This window comes from Perkinsus marinus (genome assembly GCF_000006405.1).
Source record: "Perkinsus marinus ATCC 50983 genomic scaffold scf_1104296951020, whole genome shotgun sequence".
In the NCBI taxonomy this organism is placed as follows: Eukaryota; Perkinsozoa; order Perkinsida; family Perkinsidae; genus Perkinsus; species Perkinsus marinus.
This window is the reverse complement of record NW_003209454.1, coordinates 75,019-90,835: the sequence shown is the minus strand read 5'-3', so window position 1 is coordinate 90,835 and position 15,817 is coordinate 75,019. Positions and strand designations below refer to the sequence as shown.

The following is a 15,817-nucleotide window of genomic DNA, read 5'->3' as shown; positions in this document are numbered from 1 at the left end:
TATAATGACCTCGAGCGAACTGTCGGCAAGGAACTTCTGCTACTGCTGGACGTCGCCGTTGTTGACCTTGTGGATTCTCCTTGGTTTCTTTTTGGGTTTGGTGCATCTTTGGTGAGACCCGTCACTGGAGCTGTTCGACGATGGCGATTTTCCCACACATCACCTCGAAAGCACAACGAAATGCGAAGGCTCGCCATATGGCGGTCATCTATTAGCTGATCTTGTAGCCCATCACCGAATATTGCAGAACCGCTTAGCTGCGTAAGTGACACCACGAACTGTAGTTGAGTCATATATGTCGTCACCAACTCGCTATAGGGATGGGGTGGCTCTCCTCGGATCCGGGGGCTGCGTCGGATCCCGGTAGAATGTACTAGTCCCGAGAACTCAACGTCCATTGGAGAGTGACGAAGACTAGTGAGTATATAGAAACACTGAAATAATATCTATTGATGGCGATCTAATGACTCTGGTGTTATAACTCAATGAACCACAATCCTTATTCATCGGATCGGGCTTCTTAGGAAAAAAGCTACGTACTCACGTGAATATCGATCACGCTTTGTACATACGTACTGCCAGGCTCCTTGTTATCTTGAGCCCTTCTCAATCATATTTCGCAGGAGTGCGACATTCGCATTAGTATATAGTAGAGATTATCTTTATTTTTCTAATCTTTCTTATTTTTTTTATTTCTAGTGATTTCAATATTACTGACAGTTCAGATATGTACTGACAAATTCATTCAGAGCCTTCGAATGGCGCTCCAGATGATGTTTACGCTGTAGACAAGGTTAGTTATAGGTGCCGTGTTGACGGTATTATCTGCTCGTTCAGTGCAAAAGGTTCTCCGTGATCGTTATGATGGGGCCTCGAATCGGCTAGGCAGTAGTATGTTGCCGTTGTGACGTTTGTTAGCTCTTCCTTGTGTTTTCTTCAGCATCCGTTGTAACTAGATTATCCTCGGCCTGCGTCGATACCTTCGATACCGTCTCTTGTCTTTATCTCCATCGTGATCACTCTGTTGGGAATTTAAGTCCACAGTCATAGGCATGGAAATAGAGTCGAGTGGATAGTGCAAAACGGCAACTGAAGATGTGCGCTTGAGAATAGATGAGCCCTCATCAACAGAGTCCCCAAGTGATATACGAATGAATGAATATATACGAGTATATACAATTATCATCGATCATTCGCCTATCCTGGGCGAGCGCGCTTATCTCTCACCAGGGTGAGACATCTGCTTTATAATTTACGGATTGCAGTTGGGTTAAATCCCTTATCCTAGAATGCTTGTGAGATGATCCCCACGAGTAAGACAGGGCTAGTAAGTGTCGTCTCACACTTCTTCTTCCACCATCACCACCACGAGCTGAGGTATCTTTACCTTGTTCGACTACTACGTTAATACAGTGTTGCACCTATATCTAATTATGTAGTAGGCCTCTTCATCATCATATTCATTATTACCTATGGGTAGTACGTCTCCAACCCCCTCGACCCCCTATGAGAGGGATATAGGTGATGTTAGTCATCATGGATATCGTAGTAGTATGGTAATTGATAATAACAACCATACCAATCATGAAGTTGATTATCATCATACTGAGGAGAAGAAGAAGAACCCCTTAGGAGATCCCACAGTGAGACTAGCTGGAAGGGATAATATATCCAAGGCCGCAGCTGAGACTCTCGCATCATCATCATCGATGACGTATGTATTACGGGATTATGGGAAAAGAATAAAGGCCGAATCATTACCTCGTCAAGAAGATGGTTTAGCAGCAGCAGCACCTCTTGATGATGATGCTATAGCTCATTGTAGAAGAGGCAACATAGGTAACATATCATACTCATTATCATCATTAGCATCGAGTATTGATAGAATCTTATTAGATAATAATGGCCTATCATCACCAACATCATCTTCACCACCAACATCATCATCATCATCACCAACATCATTAACATTATCTTGTCATTCTACATCTGATGATGATTATACTGGAGGAGGAAGTAAAGACCAATCAAGACGGTCATAACATTGATGATGATCATAGTCTTTAATAGGTGAATCCAATGTGTCATCATCATCATCGGTAACAACAACAACAAGAACACCACCTTATATTGAGTATGATGATAGTAAGAGTAATAGTAGTAAAGATGTTGTTATAGCAGAATATTATGATACATCATCATCAGAATTAATGGATGATATTGATATTGAGGAGTTACTATTACTACAAGATGTTGTTGATGATCCAGTATGTGTTAGGAGAAAGGATAAGGTAATAATTATTATTAGTAGATGATAATCCTATTATCATCATATTATTATTATTCAGAGATCGTTCTTTATTGGTGTATGTGACTTTGCATTTACATCAATGTTACTAGCTGGAGCCCCTTCAATATATCCGATATATTACACAATAAAGCTTATCATATTGATGCCATTTAGGTTTATTACTTACTACAAACGTAAATGGCATTTTTATATGTTAGACTTTTGTTACTTTGGTAATATATTAGTATTATATTATTACTGGATAATGCCTTATTCCTATATTCTATTTATTATCACTTATGCACTGGTAACAGGTCCATTAGCATGGGCTGTATTGGTATTCCGTAATTCATTAGTATTCCATTCTATTGATAAGATAACTTCGTGTTTTATACATCTAGGACCATTATTTATGGTAACACTATTGAGATGGCATCCTGATGATATGAGTAAAGTATGGTATTATTTACATCATCAAGAAGATGGTATGATGAATATGATAAATATGGATCATACTACTACTACTACATCGTATAATCAATACTTTGCGGTAACACTACCGAGTGATACTAATGGGAATACATCATCATCATCATTATTCCTATTATTGATTGTTGTACCAATATTAGTATATCTAATCCATCTATTACTCTATGGATTTGTTACTCATTATATATTCCATATACAAGGTAATAACTCAGAATATGCAACATCATATTCACATCTTGTGTCATTACATGGTGATTTCCTTAAGAGATGTAGTAAATATATAACTGATGATAATATGTGGTTATGGTATGGTATAGCCCAAATAGTACTAACATCAGTTACTATATTATCATCATTCATATGGTATAATATGAGCGAATGGGTAAACTATCTACTATGTGTTGCATGTTTTATGGTTACTCTTTGGAATGGTGCTAACTTCTACGTAGAAGTATTCGCGAGGAAACATATACGATCATTACAACGTGAAAAGACGCTAAGAAAAGATGATAACAAGAAGGGCAGTTGTAGAGTTATGATTACTACAACGACCGATGATAATGGATTGAGAAGAAGAAGAAGAAGAAGAAGAAGAAGAAGAATGGTTCATAATTCCACAAGATGTGGTAGTAATGATGATAAATAGTCATTGAATAGTAGCGTACTTTCGGTTGAGTACTTTCTTGCGTTTATTGAGTTCATGACGTAATACTATACTATTATTATTAATATACTGGAGGACACACACCATCACACGTGTGATGGATATATCACCTACTTCTATACAACCTAACACCACTACCAACAATCTAATATCATCATTGCCTCCGATATACATCATAATTCCTCTGAGGTATCCTGCAACCATGAGTTTAATATCGAGTTTATCAATGAACCTGTACTCTTTGAGGAATACCCATTACCAATATTGTACATCATGTAGATGATGATATACTGAACTACGACTATGCGATACATCAATTAGGATCGACTCGACAATTAGACAGGGTAGATAGCCACCATTGAGTGTACCCATTATTCATGTATAACAACACAAGCATAATAACATCATCATGAGAGTATTATAGACTACCACATGTACTATATCACAATACCTTCCTCTTCTTAATCATCATCATAAGAGTATTAGACTACCACATGTACTATATCACAATACCTTCCTCCTCTTAATCATCATCATGCATACGCACACATGCGTGCAAGATATGTGTGCGGCCATCCCACGGAACTTAACCTTCCGTGTTTCCATGTGGAGCAGCAATGCACGATTGGCCTGATGCGCCGACTCGGGGGATGTGTGCCGGGCCCGTATCGGTGTGCAACAAGTAAGACCTAGTTCGCATCATGCGGTCCCTGCCACATAGAACCTTCGGCGCATTCGCAGGTTATGGATACCCCGATTGCCGATCTACAGATTAGACAATAAGACTACTAGTCTGAGACGAGTGGCAACGTTGAACGTTGCTTGATTGGCAATCTCGCGCACACTTGGAAATCCAACCTTCGCTGAATGGCGCCCCGGTTCTCCAATCCCACACTCTCGAGTCGGAGGGGCTTTCAGTGATTGAGAAGCTATCGGGTCGAGTTCTCATTCAGGTGATTGATAGGACGTAAATTGAGTCTTCTATCGATTACACGGGCGTGCGCGATCTGCTCCGACAAGCGAGGCGTCTCGTCCCTCCCGCTGCCGCTCAGACGATAGGATCGGGATTAGTGTTGATAGTAGTTGTTGTTGTTGTTGGTATAATTATGGTATATCGTGGAGGACAGCAGAAGGGTATTAATGATGACGTGAAGAAAACTAATAAGGTAATTATAAGGATTATGATGGATTATTAATGATCATCATACACAGATGACAGCTATTAGTAAGAAGGGGGGTAAGAAGAATAAGAAGGAGATGTATAAGAAGAATGGTAAAAAGGAATCAACCAATGCTGCTAACCGGCTAAGTAATATTATCATCATGTTATTTTTATTATCATGTATTATTATTACAGAGGATAATACTACTAAAGATTCGGTATCACAACAGAGACGTGTAAATAAGGAGAAAGCTATAAGGAAGCATGATCCTAATTGGGAGGATCGTAGAAGGCTTAATAGGCTATATTCAAATCTTATTAATAATACAACTTCTACTAACACGACTAACGCCGCCGCTGCCCACCATGATGATGTGAATGATAATAAGAAAAGTGATATCGTTGAGGATATATTGAAGGAGATGATGACTAAGGGTATTAATAATTATATACTCAATCATTCTGGTAGTAGAATAGTCCAAGCTTGTATGAAGTATGGTACAATGGATCAAAGGAAACGTATATTAACAACATTATCTGGAGAAGGTTTGGAAGATGCTATATTACAGGGTAAAGCATATGGTATGTTGGCTATTGAAAGATTAATATCATATGGTATTAAAACTGATAAGAAATTAACTATTAATACTATATTAAAGCCATTATTGGGTGATAGAAAGATAGTAAGTATAATAATATAAGTACATCTAATGATGGTTATTATTATTATTAGGTTGAGAGATTATTCATACATCGTGTTGGATGTCGTTTCTTATCTACTATGTATAACAATACTAAGATACCTTCACAATATAGACGGTAGGTGTGTCTTTATACACAATATAATAATCATTATTATGATGACGCTCTTAGTCGGATATACACTATTATATCCACTCCAGCTGTATATGATATTAAAGCAATGACTAATGATGATGATGGTGGTGTTGATGTTGATAATATGGATAATAACAAGTTATTAGATCATAGGATGAAGGTAGTAGTAATAGTGGTTGTTGTTATTATTATTATAATCCTTATTATTAGTTATGTCGTAAAGCTGTTGATAAGGAGTTATTGGATAACGGTTCATTAGTACATAAGTTATTCCTTTCAACATTGGAGATATCTGATGTTATTGGTAATACTAATGATATAATAAAAGAACTATTACAGCTAACTAATGAGGGTGCTACAAGGTAGTAGTAGTAGTAGTTGTAATAATAATAATAATGATGATATTATGACGTCTTTTATTATTATTAGGTTATTATCATCAAGAGAAGGAGTATTAGTATTCTGTCGTATGTTCGGGTATGCTAGTGCTAAAGAGAAGAAGGTACTTATTAAGGAGTGTAAAGGGAACTTTAAGGCATTAGCTATGAATCCAGTTGATGCTATTGTTCTTATACGTATGTTACAATGTACTGATGATACGGTATTATTATCAAAAAGTATATTACAAGAGTTACTTACTACTACTACTACTAAAATGGAGGATGAAGAGGATGGGAATAATAATATAGAGGGTATGATGGTAGACCAATATGGACATTTGGTATTATTGTATGCATTGGGTGAGAGAAGGGATAGATTCTATCCTCATTATTATAGACATATTATGGAGTTACCACGACCATCCTCTGTTAAAGATGATGAATTGAGGCGTAAAGAGGTATTAATAGGAATATCTGCAGTTAGAATAATGGTATATATTATTAGATACGTAATAAGGTTATGAATACTATGAAGAAGACTGTAATGAACATGGATATAGGAAAGTTATATGAACTTATCATTAACAGATATAGCAGTGTAGTTCTACTATATCTAGTATGTTCCTGTGGTAGTAGTAGTAGTATAGATGATAATGATACTACTACTATTATTGCGAAGATTATAAAGAGTATATTAGTACATGATAATAATGGTGATATATCTGGACAGATAGTATCCTTTATACTCGTATTAATACTTAAATCCAATTCTAGTCTAGTGACTAACACTACATGTAGTACCTTGAAGATAGAATACCTGAATAATATGAAGATAACACAATTGTGTAAAAGTAGATGGGCATTTATTCTAAAGGCTATGTTGAATGTATTATCAAGAATGGATAGAAGATGGATTATTGATAAGGTAGAAGAAGAAGGTGGAATTGATGCCATTAATACTTCTATTAAACAACAACAACATGAGGTATTAATAGTATTATTGGATGTTAATGTGTATTATCGTTATTGTTAGGATGGTAGTAATAAAGCTGGCCAAGCTTTCCTTGATACCCTCATTACTGTTATGAATGAAAAGGATACTGATGAGGAAGAGGAAGAGGAGGAAGTGAATGATGGTATGGAAGAGGAGGAGGATGATGAAGAAGAAGAAGTTGGTCTAGCCAATGATGATGAATAGTTCCTCTCCAACGTTATTTCCATAACTATTGTATTGTGTACATTAACCAACTTTAATATACTAATAATAATGGAGAAAGGACAGTAACAATAGATAGATAATGATTACCAGGAGTACAAAGCCTATATACCATCTTCTTGTTTATTCACAACCTTATCTGGATGACGATTTTCGAATGGATGTACCTGATAATAATAATCATTACCAAGTAATAATAGTAGTTATATTACCGTAATCTCAACATCAGCTATAAGATGTGTTGGTCCTGCAGCCAATATACGTTGTACAGATTCTCTATCTTTCATTAAGATAAATCCTAATGATGCTGGACGAGAACGTCCTGTTGTATTACTATTAGGTCTAAAGGTATATTAATCTTATACAAGATTGTTATTGTTATTATTACCGATTATTCCTTCTATTATTATTAGATGTACGTAATTGTTTAGAATGAGCAACCAAAACCTTCCTAACTTGACCAAAATCTTCAAAATATTCTCTTAAGAATACTGGTGAACGGAAACCAAATTTATGTATACGACGTACTATGAAGATACATGATTCGTCCTCTTCATCCAATTCTTGTAGTAATGTCCTATATACCAACAATAATACATAATATTAATACTATTACTACCTTAATGTTCGTCCACTACCTTCGTTATTAGCTACTACCTCTTCTCTACTATCATCAATACCCTTCTTTAGCTCCTCTTGTTGTTGCTGGTCATTACGTGATATATACATACCAGGTGGTGGTGGTGGTGGCTGAACATATCTTGCTGTATTATTTAATGTAGCATATGATAGATTATCAGGATCCATTAACATCTACAATAGTAATAATAATGTTAATACCGTTAAACTAGAATAATAATCATTATTATTACAGGTGCCTGATTAGTAGCATTAAGAGAGGTTGTTCGCATTATCATATCCGGACACCCAAAACATCCTGGTGGTATGCTAGTCTCATCATTAGTATAGTCGATTGTCGAGGTAGTAGGAAGAGGAGGAGGAGGAGACACTAGATAATGATATGGATAATATATGAAGTAGTATTATATTTATTATTACTAGTCATAGATGCTGTAGATGATGATGATGTTGTACGTCGTAATAGTAGTGGAGGCATAGATGATGGTGGTGGTGGAGTAGATGGGGATGGAATCATTACATATTCTGATGATTGTACAGAACTAGCTGGTGATGATGGTGTTATATATCCAGGAGGATAATATAACTAACGAAGACTGATGATGACCTCTAATGTAATAATAACCATTACTTGATTAGTAAGGTGTGGTGCTCCAAATGATCGTACTGATGCTGCTGGAGATGATGATGCTTGTGGTAATATATACATATCTTCATAAGTTGGGATGTTGTAGTTGATAGTAGTAGTAGTAGGAGTCGATGGATAATACATCGGTGACTGTGGTGGTAGAGGTAGAGGAGGAGGAGGAGAGCTAGAATAGGTAGTAGTAGGATTAGGAATAGTCTAATAATAAGCAAGTAGATGGTGGTGGTAAGTATCGATATTACATTATATTGTACAGATGATACTGATGCTGCTGGTGATGATGGTGTCACCATATTGTTGGTAGTACTAGTAGTAGTCATCATACCCTAATATGACCATTAAACATGATTAGACCATCCTCATATTACCTTATTATTATAATATAAAGGTAGATATATACCAGTATAGGGTGGGGCTTGGGGTGGTGGTGAGGGGAGTGTAGTAGTAACCATCTGTGGTGGAGATGTTGTAGTACTAGGCGATGATGATGACTGTAACGATGCTGTAGATGGGCTCCTCATCATATAGGTCATTCTTGCTGGATGGGAGGATGATGATGATGAGCTGTCAGTATTCATCATGCTAACAACAACAACAACAACAACAACAACAACAACAACAACTGTAGCTGAACAAGTAGTAGTAGTAGTAGCAAGAAGCAAGGATACTGGGAATGTTAAGGATTTGTAAGTTTGCAAGATATGTAAGCCTAGTCGCGAGGTTTAGGATTTATATAGTACTCCAGGCATGATAAATATTAGGCTTCTGGGTGGTGGTATAAACTGCTGATTATAACGGGAATCTGGAACATAGAAGTGCCCACCCATCATATAGTTGTTAATCTTTTTAATATAATGAATAGAAGTGCATCACATGCAGGTAGTTGGTAAGTATTAGTGTCATAGTCATAGTCTAACTATTACCATTCTTAGGTATGATGCAGATCCTCATACACTTGAAAAGGAATTAGATCAACAATTCTTTGCTACAACAAGAACAAGAAGAACAACAGTCGATGAACAAGAACAGTCTGAACAGACTGTACTCTCTACTACGACTAAGGCAATAATAACACCACATGCAGGTAAGAGGGGAGGAGGGATCATATAAGGGTTCCTTATTATTACTATTATAGGGTATCGTTATTGTGGATCGGTAGCTGCTAACGCCTATAATACTATATCTGATAATGTAAGTAATAATAGATTATGAGGGGATATTAGTGGTATAATATCAGGTTAATAGGGTATTCATATTAGGACCATCACATCATCAATATTTGGATAATTGTGCATTACCACATCCATCTATTCATCAATATGATACACCGTAATAATAATAACCATCTTGTCCTATCCTCATATATTCAATAGATTTGGTCCATTGAAATTGGATGAGGATGTCCTTGGGGAATTAAGAGGTCTATCGAAGAGTAGTAATAGTGGTGGTGAATTTGGTACAACTCTTACTAAAGAGGAGGTAATAATAATGAGCAGGTCTTATTATAGTTTATTGTAGTAATCATCATGGTTAGGATGAAGATGAGCATTCTATTGAGATGCAGTTACCACTAATATATCATCAACTTAAGCACCGACTGGTACTATTATTACTACTGCTGCTACTACGTCGTAGTAGTAGTAGTAGTACTGCTACTGTATATTGTCTTATTGTTATTATTAGGGTATACAGGATCTCACTATTGTGCCCATTCTGGTTGGTGTTCTATCTCCTAATGTAGAGAGGGTTGTTGGCAGACTACTGGCCAAGTATTTCAAAGATCCTGGTAGTAGTAGTAATGATGATGATAGTAGTAGTAGTAGTAGTAGTAGTAGTAGTAGTAGTAGTAGTAGTAGTAATGGTGATGATGATATAGCATAATGAATATAATAGGTACACTGTTCGTCATATCAAGTGACTTCTGTCATTGGGGTACAAGGTTTAGATATACTCAATTACAGAAGGATAAGGTAGGATGGATAAGAAGGGGTATCATATCTATTATATCTATTATTATTAGGTCAAGTTAGCTGTGAAGTCAATAGTGTTTGATGTAATATCATCATCAATTATTATCATATTTAACTATTATCTTCTTAGCCGAATACACAACCAATAAATGCTGGTATAGAGGCTATGGATCGTGAGGGTATGGAATTAATAGTAAATCAGGACTCTGAAGGCTTCAAAAGGTAATAATGCTACTACTACTACTACTACTACTGCCACTACTGCTCCAATCTACTTATTGGTGCAATAATATCAGATATCTACAGATGACTGGTAACACAATATGTGGTAGACATCCAATCAGTGTCCTTTTGGAGATCCTTAGAAATGTCAAGTACGATGTTTAATATTAGATATTATTATTGTTAGTATCAGGGAGGAGTACACTATCAAGTTTGTGGATTATAATCAGTCCACTTTATTACCATCAGTCCCTTGTGAGTCCCTAATATCATTATTGTAATATTATCATCCTATCAGGTCGAAATGACAGTTGCGTCGCGTATGCGGCAGGAGTTGTGGACAAACAGTGATACTTGAACATTTTTCCATTATGTACAACTTGTATTGTTAATTATGCAAATGCTGCTTGCAATATTACCACCTCGAATATCACCCCGGGACGATGAAATACATTACGATGTGAATACCTCAGTGAAAGGTCATAGCGACTTCCTTTTACCTTACGTTTTCACTATCATCAACACCAACACTCATATAGGGTTACAACTGATGACTGTTCAAGCATGTGAATAGCGATAAGCAACATACATACGATCATGTAGAATGGAAGCGGCATGGAGTAAGAGCCTTGGTGACACATTACACAAGGATAACGTAATCCTTATCAATAACATACATTGTATAAACACGTCTATATCCTCCAGGTATAGTCTGAAAATAACACTACTACTGTAATACCAACACAACCCCAACACTCACGACTACTACCTTGAATAGAGAGTGAAGGTAGAAGGGCTGCTGCAAGTGGTAGTAGTAAGGTCGATTAAGAGTGGTACTATGCATGAGCCTGTTGTTGATAGTAATACCAACAACCAACTGGGATAATGATGATGACTATTAATGTGATTCTGATAGAATGATGATCTACTTGAGTACCATACCACCTCATACTTACTCCTATTATATCCCTCCTCAACAATACACTGCTCTTGATGACAATAACCATTATATGGGTTAATGAGAGTAGTGAGGGTAGTAGTAGTATTATTATCATCTTGTACGATCAAGATGATAACACTAACTGTACATACTAGTAGTATGAAACACTTATCATGAGAGGTATATAGTCACCTTAGGTTTTATCCTCAATAGAGATCCTCGACTACTACTTCTACTCTCTATCAGTAGCCTATGACTATTCCCTAGATATGGTTAATAGGTTTATACAGCTACCTTCGTGATACATGTTAATACTACTACAAGGAAGGCTAGAAGAATATATACAATAATAGTAGTATTGACTAGAATGGAGTTAACCTTGATACGAAGGATGATACTATATATGATACTACTGCTAACCTCCCTACATCATCCCGATAGGTATTCACTAACATCATCCCAGGTCATCATCATCATAGTAGTAGTAGACGTGATATATTAATAACACAATGATATAATGTGGTAGAAAGCAGTGGTTATTATTATGATGATGATTACGTATGAATGGGGATTATTATGGTTCAGAATAGTAATGATGTTACTACTATTGATAGATTATCTCTAGTAAACCAAATGAGCAACAACAGTAACAAGAACATAATCATCATAGATAGCTCCTTCAATATCCAACAAGACTATGGTTAGATCACTAAAATGGCAACATCCCATTTCTCATATAATATCATCCTATCCTTATTATTACCTTATCACTACTATTAGTGTTGATATGATCTTCCTCATTGCATAGCATATTGAATGTATCAGAATTAGCCTTTAGGAATTGTAATTGCAGTTTGGATAAAGCTATACTACTATCCGATAGTAGTGGTTTCCATACCTAACAATGTAATACTAGTAGTAGTAGTAGTAGTAGTAAATAACAATAGCACTAGTATTACCTTTCCTAATATGGTGGTTCTAGTATTGATGACCAATGATCTACCCTCAGATGTATCAGTAAAGTAGTTGTACATAAGAGTCATTAGCTTCTGTTGGGCTCTATCAACAATAATAATACAATAAGAATACCAGGAAGAATAGTTATTGCTTACTTCACTTCCCGCTCGGCCATTATACTTAACTTTAACTTTTCCGTTTTACCACCAACCGGCACCAACCCTGCTATGGTTACCTAATAATAGTACTATTATATGCTGCAGCTGCTGCTACTGTCAATGATCATCAATGTTAGACAGTCTATGTCAATACCTTAGTATTAGCACCAGCATCATTCTCGAATAGAGCCACATTAAAGGTAGTCGTAATATGGACCGAAGATTTATCAGGAGTATAATTGGATAATACATCGTCATCATTACCGGTGATGGGGGGGATTGAGTATTCGAGTACCGCAACCTGCACAAGATAGTATTAGTCTTACTCCTAGTAATAGTAATAGAAGAGGTGGTGGTTGTTATTAGTACTACTACTACCTTACTAGCTGATATCTCCTTCATGATACTGATGATAACAGCCTCACGCTTCCTCATAGTACCATAACCCTTCATATGTACAATATACATCTTTATCGAATCCATACAGTCATGATGATGATGACTAGCCTTGGTTATAGCATCAGTAGTAATATCTTCAGCACTATCAATACCAATATGATGGGCAGTACGGAAGTGTGGTATATCTTGCCATATAGTAGCTAAGGTTAAAGGGTCAATACCCTGAAGAAGTGGAGAAGGAGTGGTAGTATGATGATAATAGTGATGATAATGAATATTACCTGTGCCTTACATGTTATCCTATAAGGGTCTATTACCTCACCCTCAATCTTCCTTCTCCAAGTAGTTAACTTGAACATACCACCATCCGATGATGATGATGTGTTGTTATGATGATGCCCAAAAGGGTTATGTATAAATGATGTAGTACTACTACTACTACGAGTAGTAGTACTTGCTAGAGTCCAATTATCATCGAAGTTATTATTGATGAATACAAGGGCCGTAGTAAATGCCTGACCATAATAATAATACTACTACTTCATATCAAGTATCCTCATGATGATAAACAGCAGTATGATTATTACCTCTAATATACCATCAGTAGTGATAGCTTGTGAGAGTGTAGTAGGCATAGATGATAATGGATGTGTTGTAGTAGTATTAGTAATAGTAGTAGTAGATAGAGATGGTACTCTAGCTCTTAAGCCAGGGAAATTAGCTATCATACTTCTATATGCAGGAGATGCTCTAACTAATACACCAGTTAATAATGGTGTTATATGAGTATGGACTTCTTGCCATATCCTAAACTCTAACTTCTCAGCAACCTACATCAGCAATCACCATTCTAATGCTAGTGCAGTATGACTAGTAGTAGTCATATTACCTCAGCCATAGCATCCTTATTACTAAGGAATGCCTCTAGATCAGGGAATATCTCAGGTACCTTTTTTAATTCCTCATCTAATAGGAAGGATGGTAGTAATACTCTTGATGATGATGATGAGGTAGTGTTAGTAGTAGTAGTAGTGGATGATAGGAATGTAGCTGTAGTTATCTTAGTCCTAGCTGTTGGTAATGATTGTAAACAATATACTCTATAAGGGTCTAGTCTAGCTGCTTTCGGATCAACCTAATAATAATAATACAACTACTATTATCATCATCATAATAATTAACCTCCTATTATTACCTGTGCCTGAGCTGATGGTGTAACACCCCATTCTACCAATAATAACCTATCCTCATCATTAGTATCATCATGATTACTAGAGCATGGTAGAGTGTGTATATGACTACAATAGGTAAACTCTGATAATGGCATAGGTGGATAAGGTGGATGCCTTTCATAGTATACTAATGTATTAAGATCTACTTCATCCACTAATACAACCTGATCATCAGCTACTATCAATGATAATGATGATAAAGCTCATTGTTGTTGTTGTTATTATTACCTTGCCAACTCCTGCCTGATCCATAAGACTAAGTTTAAAAGATTTACTCTGTAATACTGCTCCTAAGAGTAATGGATCTATGTTTGATAATACATCACTACACTTCAATGCAGGACCATACCGATATCTAACAACAACATATATACATCATTATTCATAATAATACTACTACTACTTCCATATCATGCTACTACTAGTACTAGTAGGATGATGATTAGGAGAAGGGGAAGGTGTGGTAGGGCCAGATGATGGTGTATCATCATTATCCTTATTAGTATGTAAAGCCTTATCTTCTAGTTCATCTCGACTATCATCATCACTACTATTATACCAATTATCCTTATTTTGTAGAAAGTCCAAAGACTTATCCACAACATCATCCATATTAACTAGACCAAGCAATTGTCTATCTACTACATCATGCAGAGGATGCTTATACCTATCCTTACCACCACCTATCCTATAGGATGATAATGATAAAGGTCCAGGCACCACACTCGTACTACTACTACCATGACCACCATTCTCTATATCATCATCATCATGAGCATCATTCTTATTCTTCTTATCCTGCCCTTCATCATTATCAAGGCTCATAACATCCTTCATATGACGTACTGTAGTATTATTGTTATTGTTGAATGCATTGACTAGTAGAGTATCGAACTTAGTACCCTCATTATAGGATTGTCTAAGCATATAGTAACTACCAATACCCAATAGTAAACTACATAATACATTAAGTAGATATATATAAGAATAGGATGATGTTACTGCAAGATGATGGCAATCGAATGATATAGCTGATGTAATAAACCAGAATATGGATAATAATGCCCATGTCCAAGCCGACATCTGCATATCAGTACCAATATGTCTTATTAACCATTGTTTATTATTCCTCTCTAACCATTGTACTATCTGTGGATCAAATGGTCTTAACATATTCTCAGGATAAGTAGCTATATTGTTATAGTAGCATGCAGTTATCAGTAGTATACCACCTATCATACTACATATACCCATCCCTATTGTTGTAGTAGTAGAGCTCTGGTTGTTATAGGAGAAGGAGAGTGTAATGATAATATCGAATATAGTCGATAATAGATATACAACACTACCTAATAGTAGTGTCTGAGAGGATACCAATAGACCAGTCCCTAGATGTATACTCCAGAATGATGCTTCTGATGATGGATACACTACAGCCTCCTCCTCTTCCTCCTCTTCATCATCATCATTATGATGATGATGATGATTGTGATAGAATGCTGTATAGAGTATCCTATCAGGAGCACTAGCTGTATAACCTTTCCAAGCACCCAAGGATAATAAGGTAAGTGCTATTAGGTACATTATCACATCAACTAGTAGTAGTACCACACCAG

General features: G+C 36.2%; 4 protein-coding genes across 5 annotated transcripts; 3 read left to right on the top strand and 1 right to left on the bottom strand.

Moving 5' to 3' along the window:
* Nucleotides 1-1,472: 1,472 nt before the first annotated feature.
* Pmar_PMAR022143 (hypothetical protein) lies at nt 1,473-3,722 on the top strand (the record flags this gene model as incomplete). The annotated part of the gene is made up of 3 exons (XM_002777865.1): nt 1,473-1,545; nt 2,206-2,291; nt 3,633-3,722. 3 exons carry the CDS (start codon nt 1,473-1,475, stop codon nt 3,720-3,722), a joined length of 249 nt encoding a protein of 82 aa, XP_002777911.1.
* Nucleotides 3,723-4,521: 799 nt separating this feature from the next.
* Nucleotides 4,522-7,020, top strand: Pmar_PMAR022142 (conserved hypothetical protein; the record flags this gene model as incomplete). Its single annotated transcript, XM_002777864.1, has 11 exons — nt 4,522-4,609; nt 4,656-4,752; nt 4,801-5,288; nt 5,339-5,424; nt 5,479-5,602; nt 5,653-5,804; nt 5,872-6,029; nt 6,147-6,280; nt 6,328-6,420; nt 6,748-6,807; nt 6,856-7,020. The coding sequence occupies exons 1-11, from the start codon at nt 4,550-4,552 to the stop codon at nt 7,018-7,020; spliced, it is 1,617 nt and encodes a 538-aa protein (XP_002777910.1). The 5' UTR covers nt 4,522-4,549.
* Nucleotides 7,021-8,279: 1,259 nt separating this feature from the next.
* On the top strand, nt 8,280-10,866 carry Pmar_PMAR022141 (Protein C2orf4, putative; the record flags this gene model as incomplete). The annotated part of the gene is made up of 14 exons (XM_002777863.1): nt 8,280-8,291; nt 8,580-8,623; nt 9,256-9,407; nt 9,459-9,514; nt 9,561-9,652; nt 9,697-9,802; nt 9,858-9,923; nt 10,007-10,109; nt 10,217-10,293; nt 10,344-10,376; nt 10,424-10,515; nt 10,590-10,667; nt 10,709-10,770; nt 10,814-10,866. 14 exons carry the CDS (start codon nt 8,280-8,282, stop codon nt 10,864-10,866), a joined length of 1,026 nt encoding a protein of 341 aa, XP_002777909.1.
* A 289-nt stretch (nt 10,867-11,155) lies between these two features.
* Pmar_PMAR022140 (hypothetical protein) lies at nt 11,156-15,211 on the bottom strand (the record flags this gene model as incomplete). Of its 2 annotated transcripts, XM_002777861.1 has the most annotated exons (11): nt 14,605-15,211; nt 14,430-14,556; nt 14,165-14,365; nt 13,859-13,935; nt 13,424-13,484; nt 12,949-13,169; nt 12,725-12,871; nt 12,568-12,647; nt 12,415-12,514; nt 12,219-12,353; nt 11,156-11,227 (listed from the first exon to the last, which is right to left on the bottom strand). In XM_002777861.1, the coding sequence occupies exons 3-11, from the start codon at nt 14,193-14,195 to the stop codon at nt 11,156-11,158; spliced, it is 924 nt and encodes a 307-aa protein (XP_002777907.1). In that variant the 5' UTR covers nt 14,196-14,365; nt 14,430-14,556; nt 14,605-15,211. The 2 variants fall into 2 exon arrangements, with proteins under 2 accessions (XP_002777907.1, XP_002777908.1); XM_002777862.1 differs by lacking the exons at nt 11,156-11,227; nt 13,859-13,935; nt 14,165-14,365; nt 14,430-14,556; nt 14,605-15,211 and adding exons at nt 12,012-12,164; nt 13,557-13,662 and having other exon boundaries at nt 12,949-13,191; nt 13,251-13,484.
* Nucleotides 15,212-15,817: the final 606 nt, after the last annotated feature.